This window comes from Telmatherina bonti, assembly GCF_933228915.1.
Source record: "Telmatherina bonti genome assembly, chromosome: 1".
Taxonomy (NCBI): domain Eukaryota; kingdom Metazoa; phylum Chordata; class Actinopteri; order Atheriniformes; family Telmatherinidae; genus Telmatherina; species Telmatherina bonti.
Genome location: NC_136619.1, coordinates 25,350,591 through 25,365,679, shown reverse-complemented (window position 1 = coordinate 25,365,679; position 15,089 = coordinate 25,350,591). Strand labels below are relative to the sequence as shown.

The window sequence follows — 15,089 nt, the reverse complement described above, 5'->3', positions numbered from 1 at the left end:
GGTGAGAAGAAGATTTTCCCTGCAAATCAAAAGAAGGAATTAGTGCAATGTCTTGTGATAGGAATGAGTGCATTAGACATTTCACAAAAACTTGGGATGGAACATAATACTGGTTTCTTTTTCATGGTCTGTTTTAGAGAGAAAAAAAGTTTGTTCAGATTAATACATATCAGAGAAGGTCTCTGTTAGGCAAATGCACGGGAGCAGTAGCTAAAATGCCACTGACGTATAGAAAGAAGATATTCAAAGCGGCTGGTCTCTGGAATCTCAAGAACCTCAAAAAGCAGGATATTCAGTCACTCATTTAGCTGTATTTTGACAACCCTTAACTAATGCTTACAGAGAAAAAAAAGTATGCAGTGGGCTCATGAATATTATGAAAACTAATTTTCAAGCAGTTTAATTGAATACCATGCTACATTGGTCGATATGAACAGAGTTCTGAATGGTTTGTGAAGGACCACCGTGCCCCAACAGGGCTGAACCATCAGCAAGGTGGTGGTGGAGCCCTTATGGGGTGCCTGAGAGTGTCAAAACGATCCTGCCAACAAACATATGACGATCCAAATTATTACAGTCCATTCTTTCTCATTGACATTTTATACCTGGTTTCATGACTTTTAAACTATTTCCACTTTTAAGGAACAAGATTAATTTATGTGTTGAGAAACAAACAGACATCTTGAGATGTCTATAAAATTTAACTTGCATGATGCAAGTTAAATTTGTACTATTCATCCTGCCTAGTATGAGTGTTTTAAGGCATTTCTGTGTAGTTACATGATCTTTTGTGGTACATTTGATACTTTGAATCAAAGAAAGACTAACTGAGTGGTTTATGAAAATATTACATAGATGATGTGTATGCCATCTAAACATTTGCAGTGTTGAGCATTGCTATCCAACATTCTCTCAGCAGCTTGAAAAATGTGATGCACTGGGTTGAATGTTTATGTAAATGCTCCCAGTATACACATCCATTTGGGGTATGTTATGTAAGTTTTCCATTTTACAGTACAGTAAGGATAATTTAATGTACAGGCAATGATTTTTTTATGTCATAATATAATAATGGAAAATTGTAAGAACATTTTGAATATCATGTTAAAATTTGTACACCACAAAGTAGCAGAAGAACATTTAGTACACTATCTTGCAAATGGGGAATTGTTGCTCATGCATAATTTGGATTGTTATTAACACAAAATTGTGTACCCTGGCCTTTGACTGAAGCGACCCAATCAAGCATAACAATCTTGCAGTCATATCTGCCCATCTGAACGACACAATGAAAAATGGAAAGATGAAAGCCTGAAAGAAGCTCTTTGAACAGGTGCAAACGTTGGCTGCAGGGACTGTGGGACAGATTTCAAACTGTTATTCAAGCTTTTAACATGTTATGAAATGCAAACAAGCAGGAGGTGTGCCCTTGGAAACCTGAGCAGATGGATAATCCATAAACATTTTTTCAGATTGCTGTCTAAACTGTAATAACTGCTTTATTACTGATCAAATTGTTTCTTGTTTCAGTGACAAACGATTTTCAGCTTTGGGGTTTGGTGCCAGAATCCCTCCAAATTATGAAGTGAGTATGTGTTGCCACATCTCTTGACCTTCCTTTTTTAATATTTATTCAGAGTTTCTGCTCAGCATGAAAAACATCAATGACAGTTCATGTGTGTGTGTGTCATCGCTGCAGCTTGGCATTTTATCCCAGAGCTGTACATTAAGCAAGGCAATTTCCATGACCTACATTATAACACAATTTGTCATTCTGTCAAAATCTCACATTTAAAACTAATTACATAGTCTGTTTTTATTCATAAAGCCTCTGTCTAAAATATCAACTTGTCTAAGAAAATATCATGTTCTGCTGAAACTGAAAGCCCAGAGTGTAGATGCTCAATTTACATAAAATTGCAAGAGTGTTTGCTTAAGCAAATTGGCCTTTCTGACATCTTAATGGCACCCTGGGGTAAAGTCTGTGATTGTGATTGTGATTGCTCACACATGCATTGAAGCTTATGTCTTCATGAGCCATGTGTCATTGTGAAAGACTGATAATTATGACTGATAATTCGAATGGCAAATATTTGCTGTCCAGTAAGTTTGAACTTTTGATTTCTCAATTTAGTGTTACAATGACTACCTTACCCCATCTGACTTCATATGAATGCTGTTGACACGTTAGGTTAGGTGAGGCAGTTAAATGTTAATTAAGCCATTACATTATTCATGAACTGCTCTAACAACTTGGAGGCTGCTGGTCCTGTTGCACCAGCTGTGCAAGCTTTATGGATTGTTATCACCTAAATAACTGGCTAAAGCTGACTCCAGTGCTCTAAATGCTTTTGAATATTGTGTTGATTACTAGATGGTAGATCAGGGATTTTATTTTATTTTTTAACTGCTATTAGATCCATCTGTTGGTTGCAAGCTGTTCAAAAAGTGATGTATATACTTATGCAAATCATTTGGTGACCATGGAAACAAAAATGCAGCAGGTGCATTATTTTGCCTGACCAAATGGACAGACACATTTTCAAACTGTGCAGTGTTGTGGTTGTTCCTTACTCTGAATCATTTGGCATACAGAATGGTTGAGATTATATGAATGATAGTAATGCATCAGCAGGGAACAGTGATACTAGCCACATTGTCCGTGTTTGCAAATCTGTGTGCCTATTTGAACATCACAACAGGGGATATACGAAAAGATCAACCATGAGAGCAATTACAAATCATTTAGTTGTACGTGTATGTTTTCTCGTGTCATGTTTAAGTGCCATCTGTAAATCACACTGCAAAAGTTAGACTGCTTCTTGTGCAGTGGCCAAATGTTAAAGTCAAATGGTTGTCAATTTGTTTAATTTCTTTCCATGTCTATAAATGAATTTTAAAAAGTTGCTAGCTGGAGAGGAGTCAATTGTCACTGATATGGCTGACAGCTGGTGCTTCCGCAAAAAAAAACTTTCTTGTCAGAGGAAAAGTCAAGTAGGGGCAGAGCTATTTAAACAGTTCAGAGATAAATGAAAATCTCTGTGATTCTTTGGAATATCTATTGCTGTTTTGACATCATGACTTTACTTTTTTTCTGATCCTTCTCTGATATCATCAGTAAATGTTTCTATATATATATATATATATATATATATATATATATATATATATATGTATTTAAACATTTTAAGTGGAAATAACTCTGTATAACTTCATGGCAGTTTCACAGTTTTAGTTGTATTTGTTGTCTTAGTTTCTTTGGGTTCTTTGTAGTTTTATTGTATCAACCTTGTCAGAAATATACTTAATATCAACAAAACATATACTGTGTATATAAACCAGGATAAAATAGTTTTTATGCACAAGACCCTCTTGGGGAGAAATATTTAGATGCCAACATCTATATATTTCTAAATAAACTAAATACACACTGTATTTAAAATCTCTTTTTCCATTCACAGGTGTCACATGACTTTGCAATTAATTTCAACCCAGATGACGATGAATGTGAAGGTAAAGGGGAGTTTTGTACACTAGTTTACCAGAAAAGAGCCTCTCTAGGTTGAAGACACAAAACGTAACATCTGTAATTATGCAGTACAAGCAGCTGAAATAAAAGTGTTCCTTCAATATTCTCGGATTTATACTTCAGATAAAAGACTACTGAACAACTTATATTTAATACAATAAGTAAATTATATCCATGTGTTTATGCAGTATAATAAGATTCAGTTTTAGTACTACTGAAGTCAAATTTTTTTTATTTTTGGATTTTGATTTCTTTTCTTTAAATCTACTCAGATGAACTGAAATCTAAAGTTTAGCTCCTTAAGGAGGACTTTTCAAAAATGTGTTGAACAGAAAACTTTTTCGAAAGAGCTGAAAGTAACTATGAAGTATCTTGTTTAAAACAAGTGCAGATGACTGTATTGTTTCTTCCATCATTCCACTGATTCCTGTCTTTGATCAGAGATCCAAGGCGTGGTTGAAGCATACCAGAACTGCCTTCCCAAGATCCAGTTGTATGGCCCAACAAACGTTTCTCCGATCATTAACAGGATAGCCAAGTTGGCAGCAGGCGATGGAAACATTAAAGATGCTTCTGTAAGTCCCTCTTCGAGCTCCCAGAGATTTGTGGAAATAATATGTGCTTTGTTGTTGAGCCTCCAAACCACCTCCTTGAGTGTGCAGCCTCTAGTTCATGGCTGCGTTTAATGAGACCATATGGTGCAAATAAAGAAGGCACCCATTATAAGTTTAATTACTGTTATTCAAATTTGAGATAAAAGTCATTACAGGCTCTTTTGATGTTTTATATGTTTCCACATCAGACTTTTCTGTGATAGTAATTAGTTCATGAACTGTACATTGTGAACCTTAATTGTTGTGCTACTTTTTCTTTCCTTGTGGTGATGCACAAATCTTTGTTTCAGTCTTTCTTTTTCATCACTAACATAGAGATACAAGTGAACTGTGAGCCACTTGTTAATGCTTTCAGTCCATGGTACCATGCTGATAATGTTACTACTGATGTTGTTCACATTCTAATACTCACCAGACTCTTGAAATAAATTTCACTCTGACAGAACATTTTAGTTTATCACTGTTTTTGATTTTCAGATGAAATCAGCTGTTAAAATGTCAGCTCTTTTTCTGAATGTACCCCACATATTAAACTGGGCTGAGACATTTAAATGTCAGGCAGAAGTATTGTGATGCCTGGTCTAGAAATTCCAAACTAAAAAAGCACTCAAAATTCTGTGTTTGGAAAAAAATAGTTAACTTTGATTTGACAAAAAATGACATAAACTCCATGTCTTTGGCTTAAAGATAAATAGCTTGACTATGCAGCTCTTATGTTACAAACAATGACAGCATAGTGTTGAAATAAGAAGCTCATTTACTTTCTCATTCACACAATTAACTGATTTCAGTCAGCTTTCCTCTCTCGCTTCATTTGCAGTTTTTATAGCTTTCACACCTCTCCATTAAAAACATCCCCGTCTTGATTAAATAAAGTGGCAGACGATTGATGTTGCTGTGTCAAACACCCACTTTATGAGAGCGCGCCCAGAGCCTGATGAAGTTGAAAAAGACATTTGATTATAATTGTTGTGATGTTCCTCATCTTCAATTTTATGAGACTTCATGCAAAGAAAACCTGACTATGTTGAACTTGTGTAACGTACATTGTTTCTCTTTTATTTTTGTATTTGTCTAATATCTAAGCAGAGTTTATAAAACTGAGAAAAACAGAAAGAAATTTCTCTTTGTGATGACACTCTGAGCCGTGTCCTTGCTTCTGATCACACACAGATGCTAAAATGGCTTCATGTTCATATGGGTTCATTCAAACTGAAAGTTTTTGTCTTTTCACAGCGATACCACATCCTGCTCATCCTCACGGATGGCGTAGTGACAGACATGGCTGACACACGTGAAGCCATTGTTCGAGCCTCCTACCAGCCGCTCTCCATTATCATTGTTGGTGTAGGCAACGCAGACTTCACAGACATGCAGATTTTGGATGGAGATGACGGAGTCCTGCGCTCACCAAAGGGCGAGCCTGTCCTCAGGGACATTGTTCAGTTTGTGCCCTTCAGAGATTTCAAAACTGTAAGTGATTTTTCTTTTTTTTTACCCATCTGTCAGTCATCAGTTGTTGACTCTCCCTTTTCTGTTTGAATCTCACTGCATCAGAAACTGTGTTGGAGATGCTAATGAACACTAAATCTGTTTATTCTCTCCAACACCAACAGTCTTTGTTATTTAAAAGAGTTAGCAGGCAGCTTTTGGTGGTTTTGCTAGTTCCACAGATGGACACCCCAGCTGGAGGCCTTCCAAAAATTCACTTACACAAATCTTCATGTTTGCAGTCAGCGACATTTTAGCTGCATAAATATGTGTAAACCTGTCATGGATAAGCTTGGGTAAAGAAAATCCTTCTCAATATTAAAGCAAAAAGTGTTGATAGTTTTGGAAATGTTTGAACAATATTTTCTCATTTTGGCTTTGTACCTCCAGTTAAGCCATGTGCAATAGTTTAGTACAGATTCCCAGTTTTAATATGCAGAACCAACCTTTTCAGAGGTTTAGCTGTAATTGAAACACTGTAGTGTGTGCTCTATAGCTGTTTCAGGCTTTCTCCTTTCCTTTCTCCACACTTCTTTTTCCTGTGTCAGAATTTTTGTAGCTTTTTAAAAATTTTTTGGCTAAGTCTAATCTGCCCTTTCTATTCATAAGCGGTTTGCACTTTGTGGCGAACCCTCTCTTCCTGCACGTATGAAGTCCTCTCTTTGTAGCAGACTTAGATATTGACAACCTGTCTTGGAGAGAGTTCTATACTTGTTTGGATGTTGTGAAGTGGTTTTCTTTTCCTCTTCCTATCTGGACCTTTTATGTTGCAGAGAACAGAGGTGCTTTCTTTTTTTCCTCAGAACGTACCGAACAGCAGATTTATCCACTTGTCAGGTTCCTACTATTGTTTTGATGGATTTGTTTCATTTGTGAAGCCTGATTTTGCTCGCACTGTGAGCTCCTTAGAACATGACAACAGTTTGCAAAATGCAAATGCCACGTGTTGAATCACATCCAAACCATAAACATTTGGTCTGAATACTGTCTCAGTAAAGTAGCAATTTAAGCCTATGGTCATTTTATGACTGTAACTTCAATAAATTAGGCTAAAATGATATCAGTTTTATTAGAGATTTAAAAATGTCATATGACCTGGTCTTTACAGGTATCATTTCTCAGTAATCAGGTTATCATATCAAGCATATAAGTTGAACACCTGATGCTTCTAGAAACTTGTGGTAGACCATTTTCTTCTTAAAAAACCTGCATTTTCCCCTTTGTATTTATATTTGACAGTTAATTCAAGCTAATTACCTTTACATAAAACATAAGAACACCATACAACTTGCAGGCACATTGGCATTAAGTGATGGCAATGTAATTCAACATATTTCATGGAGCGAAAATAAATTCCACATAATAAACTTTTTACTGTGTAACAACTGAAGATTTAAACCTTTTGCATCACCTTCTGATCACAGGGAAGCCAGCAAAACACTGAAATACAGCACAAGATGTATCTTTCATTTTAATGTAGCTCTTGGGATCATTGCAGAAGAGACATTTGTCTGGTTAATGCTGGCACAGTTATGCTCTAATAATGTAAGACACTGATATATCTCTTTTAATTAGACAAAGAAAGAAGTCTGAACACTGCCCATGTTCCCCTGAGTTTTGCTGCTAAAGGCTCTGCATTTCAGATTAAACAATGCTTCACAGTTGCTTTGACAACTCCAGTTGTGCTCTGTCTCTGTTGCAGGCTTCACCTGCAGCCCTGGCCAAATGTGTTCTGGCAGAAGTACCTGGTCAAGTGGTGGAGTACTTCAGCCATAAGGCCATCTCCCCAATGAGCCCAATGAGGGAATTACTGAGTCCCATCCTCAGCCCAGTGGCCACCACCCCAACAGAATAAACGCTCGCTCTGTCCATATGACCAAGCTTTGACCACACCATCAGTCTGGCAGACTGAAAAAGAAGAGGATCCATGCCTCACCACTTTGGACGAGAACTGAAGAGAAAATTCTTATAAGTGTATTGTTGCTTATTTATCTCATTTTTCACTCTAAGCAAAATGTTTACATGAGGACAAAATTACAGAGATTGTGGGTTATATTTCTGTGCTCAGTGTGGTTTGAGCACACCCTAGCCACTGAGCAAACTAACCATCCAGCTGTTTCAGCACTATGAGTCGTGGAAGATTGTTTTCCTTCCTTTATGTTTTGATGCATGCAGGCTAATCCCTCAGTGCTGCTCTACTGATAGGATGTAGGCTTATTATTATTTATTCCTCCATGAAATCCATTCCTTCACCTCAGACTAATGTGTCGCTTTTCCTTATGTCACATGTTCCCATCATATTGAAGTGTGGTGCAATCAGTATTAGATTGTTTAACTTGACTACGTTTAATCAAGACAAATGAGTCAGAAAATGCTGCAGCTTGAGGTTCAGACTTATGATTGAGTTAAATTTCCCTTGTGTGTCAGAGTCTGTTTAGCTGCAGAATTGGCCTTATTTTAAATGATATTTTTCCTAATTTCAGGTCCATCCACAATGAATTCAGATTGAAAAGACTGTAAATGTAATTTTTTTTCCATTTATGTGCTTTTCCTAATATAATGTATTACTTAAACGAAGAGTTTTGTACCAATGCGCACCAACGTTTTCTTCCAAGAAAATCTAAAAATTTCTCGGCAATAACTGTGAAAAGCACCGTTTCTTTGCAGCACATAAAAGACAGACAATGATGAGGCCTGACAGTTCATTGATACAGACTGCCACCAATCTATTTAATTTGCGTACAATAATTATTTAAATAGCCCCAATGAATCAATCTCAAAGTAAACAGCAGCTTTTTGTGTGTGGCTTTAATTCCTGGGACTTGCTCACCCTGAAATATTTGTGAAACTGCCAGTGACATAAAGTTTAAGCAATTTTAATATGTGCAATTGCCTTAGCTCTTTGTGTGCTTCTTCATTTACGACCAGCAGCTGAAAATTTACAGCGAAACAGAAAATGTGATCGGTCAGCTAAACTGGAATGATGTTTTTCGATCAGAGGTGATCAATGATTGCACCTAGTTTCTGGTCCACTGTCAAGTGACCGTTGCAAAGGCTGTGAAAGTCAGGCTTCTTGCTCATTATTTCCCTTTGAACAGTTGCTGTCATACCATTGACAGTGATCATGCAAGCAGTACCCTTCAGATTTTTGTGGTAAATTTTTGTTTTTGCATATAGAATTTTCCAGTTTGCTGCTTTTTATATGCAATGTAATTTTACTTGATATTTTAAAAGAACTGAATTGTACATTTTAAATCAAATGGAAGCACATTCGCATCAACATTTATGACATTTACATCAGACTAATACATTCTTGGTATTTATTATTACCACCGTTCTCAGTTTTTCTTTCCATGAATTGGCCCTGAAAGCTTTTCCGAGAACAAGTAAGTAATTTTAACTTCCAATTAACTTTAAATATAATAAATATAAAAATAATAATAAAAATAAAATTAACAGGCTTTATAATATTGCTTTGTTGAGCTTTAAAATGCTATTATTGTACTAAGAGTAAACGTTTTACTTATCTATTCAGGTCTTTGTCAGAGTGTTGCCATAGTGTTTATTGTAGCTTAAGTCAGAAACATCCCAACAGCAGGACACAAGTTATGATGCAGGTTTTTTGAAAGTGAATAATTAAATTCCAGGATTTAAGTTGACCACAAATGATGGATTTTCTCTTCAAATGAGAGGAAATTGCTATTTTCTAGAAGTGTCAGTTAAGTTAGTTAAACAGGACAGAAAAAGTTTACTTGACCACTTTCCCCGCATAGCTGTCAAAAAGGCATCTTACTGCCATTTCATCAGTCATGAGGAATATCAGCACGTCAAAAAGATAACGCTTCCATTGCACTATTAAGCCAGTGTTCCCCAACAGATTTCTATTTACTCAATTTTAAATTTTTATCAGTCAGAAAACTTGAATTTTTTATTTATTATGTTTTATTTATTACTTTCCCTTTCTTTGTTATGACACAAAGATATTGAACTGATAATTTAAGGTGCTGAAAATTAATTTTGAGATTTAAATAAAGTACGTGCAAGTTGAACACTTGATAAATGTTGATTTTAAAATACTACACTTGTTAATATACAGTATAAACTCCACAAGAGTTCAACTTCATGAACTCTGTGTTACTGGGAGGTTTTTATTTGTGACTTACACGGTGCAACTGTCCCATTAAAAGCTCTGAATTTTACCGAAGTCATTCAGTCAGAAACCAAGTTGTCACTGCCAGCAGAATAAAATGAATATCTGTTCTTAGCAGCTACCTGAGATTTCAAATATTTTCCCTGATTTACACACATTTATGTGTGTTATAAGTCATTATGAATGCACCAGAACACAGCTTTCTCTGCTGTCTAAACTCCTAAAAAAAATCAAGCATTGAGGATTCCTCAGTCAATATGAATCATGGGAAGCGCACCAGGTTAACAACTGGATCCATGACCAATGAAGCAAATTTAGTGGTCTTTTAACTGGGGTCCATTTCCATATGGCCAATTTATAACAGGGCATGAAAGATGCAGAAAAGAGAAAATAACTGCTAGAATAAACAACATATTATGAGGGTTTTTTTTTTTTGTTTTTTTTTTTATTTAGACCCATTTCTTTTCTGGGCAATAAAAAGCATGTTTTTAAATGTATTCATCTAAAGACAGTCCATTATTTTCTTGGCATTCAGATTATTTTCTTTAAAAAAAAAAAAAAAAGTGCAAAGCTCAAAATGTGCCATTATCTGATGATTACAACTATGAGAAAATAGCATTTTTTTTAATCCAACATACCAGCCCTGTGGTTTCAGATGAATCTATCATTGATATTTTCTCAGTTTAAATGGGGCACAAGTTGCAGTCAACTAAAATTTCTGTTCCTTGGAAGCAAACCAGATCACATATTAACGTCCAAAAAGCCCCAGAATCTAATGTGAGCCTTGCATGGCAATTCACTCTCTGTCCATTATTACTTCTATTTCTATTTCTACTACTATTACTGCATTCCTGTTTTACATCAGGTGCAAATTATCTTATATTCTAAACTTTTTTTTGTGACATGTGATTTTACAAATGATAAATTCACAGCAAAACATATTAAAATTTATTCTTTAAAATTTCTGAAATACTTATAAACACTTCCTCCAATATTTGGTCTTCAGACAACTTTATTATTGTTTTAACTAAACTTATAAACCAAATTCTAATCTATGTACAATACACTTAAGTTAAAAAAAGTTTTGCTGTAATCTATATGGAAGCATATAGCTGTCACCCTAATAAACAAAATATTGGGACCTTATCACGTTATAACATAAGAGTTTTATTGTAAGAACATGAAACACAAAGTACTGTATCCAGATATTGTTGTGACCTAAAAGTATTGGCGCAAAATAGATTTTAGAAAATTATTCTCATCAAGCAGAAAAATTTCAGTTCTTTTTTGTCAAGGGTTAATTGTTCTACTGTGATTTATTGTTGTACACAAAGGAATGAATTTGGAAAGATTATGAGCAACACACAACACCTTCTTGCATGCAAATACATGGTACACATAAAAGTGTCAGTGTGTGTGTGTGAGTGTGTGTGTATTGCTGCTGGTTTACATGTATCAGTAGTTTTGCCTATGACCTTGCTGCCTTCTAACTTAAAATCATAGGCTATATGTTCTGCTGGGACTGGGAAACACAAAGATGTTTCCTGTCTGGTTTATCACAGTGTCCTTCAAGCTTCACCATCACAACCCCTCCTGTGAAGCACAACTCAATCCCATTTGGTGTATCAGACATTTCTCTAATCTACTGCATGCACCGTGTTTTCATTCAAAGATGAATACAGTTTAAAGTCCATGTTTCAACTACAAAATGTATCGCATCACGATATGAGTCCCGAGAAAAAAAAAAAAAAAAAAAAGAAGTGCAGACATCCACGAGCTGTAATACTAGAGACACTGAGTCCAGCGTTTATGATTACATCTTACACTGTATATTAAAAGAAAGCTGGGACAAATCAGCTTTTTGCAGCTTTTTCTCCTTTTTTGTTTATCATTGTCAGGCAAAAATGAACAGATCATAGGTTTTACACCGCACTAATGTATACGAGGTTTCCTACACACTCTCACAAACCTATTTTCTCGCTTCCTTTCTATGTCTCTTTCTTTCATCCTTTCATTGATAACTAGAATAGGTTTTCAGTCCCTTTTATGCAACTGGTGTAACTGCAGACAGTGTGGGTAGGTAGAAACCCATGCATCATTTGGTTTCTTCAAACAGAAGAAAGGGATTTATTGCATGCTTACTTTTATTGTTAAGCCGTGCTGTGCAGTTATTCCTTTGGATTTTATGATATGCTAATATGCAAGTCTGCATTTGCACAAACCTCTGCTCCTGTAGTTCATGCTCTCCGTCTTGCAGTTGGGTAAATAAATCTCGTCATTAAACTGAGTCTGTGTGATTTCTTGTTGTAATAAAGAAAGTTTAAATAAGTTGTAAATTTAGAGACATTAAAAATTATATTCAGTGATGTACTTTGGTTTGGGTTTTTTTCTTTCTTTCCATAATTAGTTCATAGAAGACTTTCTTTGTGCAACCCAAGAAGACAAATGAGAAACAGTGAAATGTAGTGTATGCTATCACGTACACATTCGCACTGAGCACTTTGCTGATGCTGCGTGTACTTTACATGAAAAGGGGAACTGAGCTTACTCTTTAATTCCATCAGACAGCTCCTTTTCATTTAACGGCTATTGTTGAGAGCACTGAATAACGGTTGTTTCCATGGTGACACCTACTTGTGAGAAGACACAGACCTTCATTTTTGTTTGATTCAGGGACGAAACTGCTGTGTTGAGGATTCAAGGAGGAGGTCATCCTCACATCATCATGAAGAGAGGGGGTTTTGATTGTGTTGACTACTGCCTTGAACAAGGCCACTGAATGTCCAGAGGGGCTGTCAGCCTCAGGTGAGTTCTTTGTTTAATACAGACAGTTCATCTTTCTCTTCTGCGACCCTTTTTTTGTGCTTGGCTTTCTGATTTATGGTCCCAGTTAAAGAACACTTACTACCACTTAACACTCACCGCAATAATGTCAGGAGCCAACTTGCGACCAGGGGTAAGTTTAGAGTAATCACCCAATGCATTAGTAGATCACTTTTAATGCCTTTAAATATAGCTGGACTTCCCTCTTTTTGTATTGGTTTGGCTTTGGTACTGTAAAAACAAATGGGACTCAGTGTTTTTATTTCTAGTGACTGGCTGCAGCAAAGCTATGACTAATAAGCAATAGTGAATGGTATATCTCAGTGGTAATTACTTATCTCCTCCTTCCCCTGAGGGAAAGCTCGACACCTTTGAAATGCTTCCAGCTTGCTCACATGCGTTCCACTCCCCAGTTATCCTGTGCCTATATTGCACTGCACATACATGCATAATTGCAGACACACAGAAACACACTTTGAAAAATGACGTTGGGTTTAACGCACTGCACTTGATTAAGAGATGCTTTTATGACAAGTAAAAAAGAAATGCAGTCTCTACTGTTATAATATTTCAGTGTTCCCACTCATCTGAGTTTTCTCCTTGGTCCATCGTCCATGCAGCAACTTGACTGAAGTGAGCATCAGTGGATGAGTCATCTGGAATCAAGATTTCCACATCTTGATACAGAAGAAGAGTAGATAGAGAGTCACAGTTGTGGTTTTTGTCAAGTTAAACTGACTGTGGAGAAAATAGTTTCCAGTCCTATCATTGTCTAACAGTGTGATTTATTTTCTATCTCGCAATTCTGTTCCCTTACTTAAATTTCTCTTGTCATTTTGGTTTTCACATTTACTTTTTTGACTCAATGGTCATTGTTACTGTATTAAAGACAAACAAAAACTCTCATTTGACTTAAGTTTTTCTGTAAGTATTTAAGTACTGTTCCTCATCAGTCTGTGAGGCTGTGTGCTTGAGATAAATCCTATTGTCACCATGCCAGGTTGGTGGTATAATAGTATTCCAGGAAGTAATGTTTTAAGGCTTCTGGTGCAAATGATGTAACATTATATTTGCAATTCAAAAACACCTGGAGGATTTGCTTAATAAAGGTCATCAGAAATAACAGTGACTAAATACAAAACACTGTTCCACCACTGTAGCTGTATTTAAACCACACCACAGTTTTATCTGGATGTTAATTATGGTTTTTTTTTTTTGCCACATTATAATCAATGGTTAGAGATTCATTCATTAGTTCATTCACTGAATGACAGCAAAAGTCAAGTGATGCTGTATATTGCTTGCTTTCAGTTTCTTTAAAGTGGTCCATTAAGGCTATGGGCTGGATCAACTAAGATCCCACTTTGTATGTTGTAATTTCCATGTGCAATCTAATATATTGTGCATGCGACTGAATCACAGTTTTCTAGTGATTTACTAACAGTGATTATGTAAATGGTGCAAACATTCTGGAGACACCCTATTTATATGAAGGTTTTGCATATTTCATGGTTTGCAGTAGTTTCGAGAGAAAGCACAAAAGGAAATTCAACCTTATGGCATTGAAGGTATTGCCCTATGAAACCAACAAACACTTAAATGACCTGATTGGTCATTTAAGATTACCTAATTGTCAAATGATCTAATTGTCATACAAAGAAGAGCAAAATTAAAAAAAAAAAAAAAAAAGCTATGTTAAATGCTGTTGGTAAAACAATGTTAACAATGAAGTAAAAAAGCAATATAGGCATCAGAAGGTGAGCAAAAGAAAAAAAAAACAGCTACATAGAGAAATGTCTGAATAAGGCAGGTGGTGGAGTAGGGTGTAGGAGGTATGCACTGTCACCTAAAAAGAAAAAAAAATAACAAGAATAAATTCAAATGAAACACAACTAAACTTGCACATGGTATTACTGGCCCTGCAAGTAAAAATTTAACCAAGATATCTGGATCAATGTTGGAAATGTAACAAAATATAAATCACAAAAAGACAGAAGTAAAAAAAAAAAGCAAAACTAAAAAGCTGACAACAAACTGAACAAGTTGAACAGAAACTTAACCATAAATAAAATCAAAACTCAAACTACAACAGGTATCCTTAAAAAGAAATTTACTTTCCAAGTTCAACCAGGCAAACAAATCAAAAGTTTGACTAAGTTATTATACAAGCTAAAAACAAGAGTAACCAGTATGGCAAAATCTTTTGAATAAAGGTCATGGACAATTCTGTCCTCCAATTTCTTTCCTCTGCTCACATCCAGATATGCCTTACTGACTCTACGTCCCACTCCCAGTCTTCTTTGTCAATGCTTCTGACACCCACTAGCATACAGTAACTTAATTAAGCTCCAGAGTGCCTGGTTGACCAGCTGGACCTAATTTGGCTCTAAAGAACTTTGCTCAGTCCCTGCTTCATGAACTTAATTGTGATGTTCCCTTCCTAACAAAACATTTCACACTTATGTGACTGTAAAAGGATAAA

General features: G+C 35.8%; 1 protein-coding gene across 1 annotated transcript in view; it reads left to right on the top strand.

The window, feature by feature from the left end:
* Positions 1-7,489, top strand: part of cpne7 (copine VII) — a gene marked incomplete at both ends in the record, with an annotated part of 35,029 nt that extends 27,540 nt beyond the window's left edge. The window contains 5 exons of the mRNA XM_079244801.1: positions 1,531-1,585; positions 3,462-3,513; positions 3,971-4,104; positions 5,380-5,616; positions 7,337-7,489. Of these exons, the coding sequence (XP_079100927.1) occupies positions 1,531-1,585; positions 3,462-3,513; positions 3,971-4,104; positions 5,380-5,616; positions 7,337-7,489 (631 nt within the window). The remainder of the gene's footprint in view (positions 1-1,530; positions 1,586-3,461; positions 3,514-3,970; positions 4,105-5,379; positions 5,617-7,336) is intronic.
* Between the last annotated feature and the right edge of the window lie 7,600 nt (positions 7,490-15,089).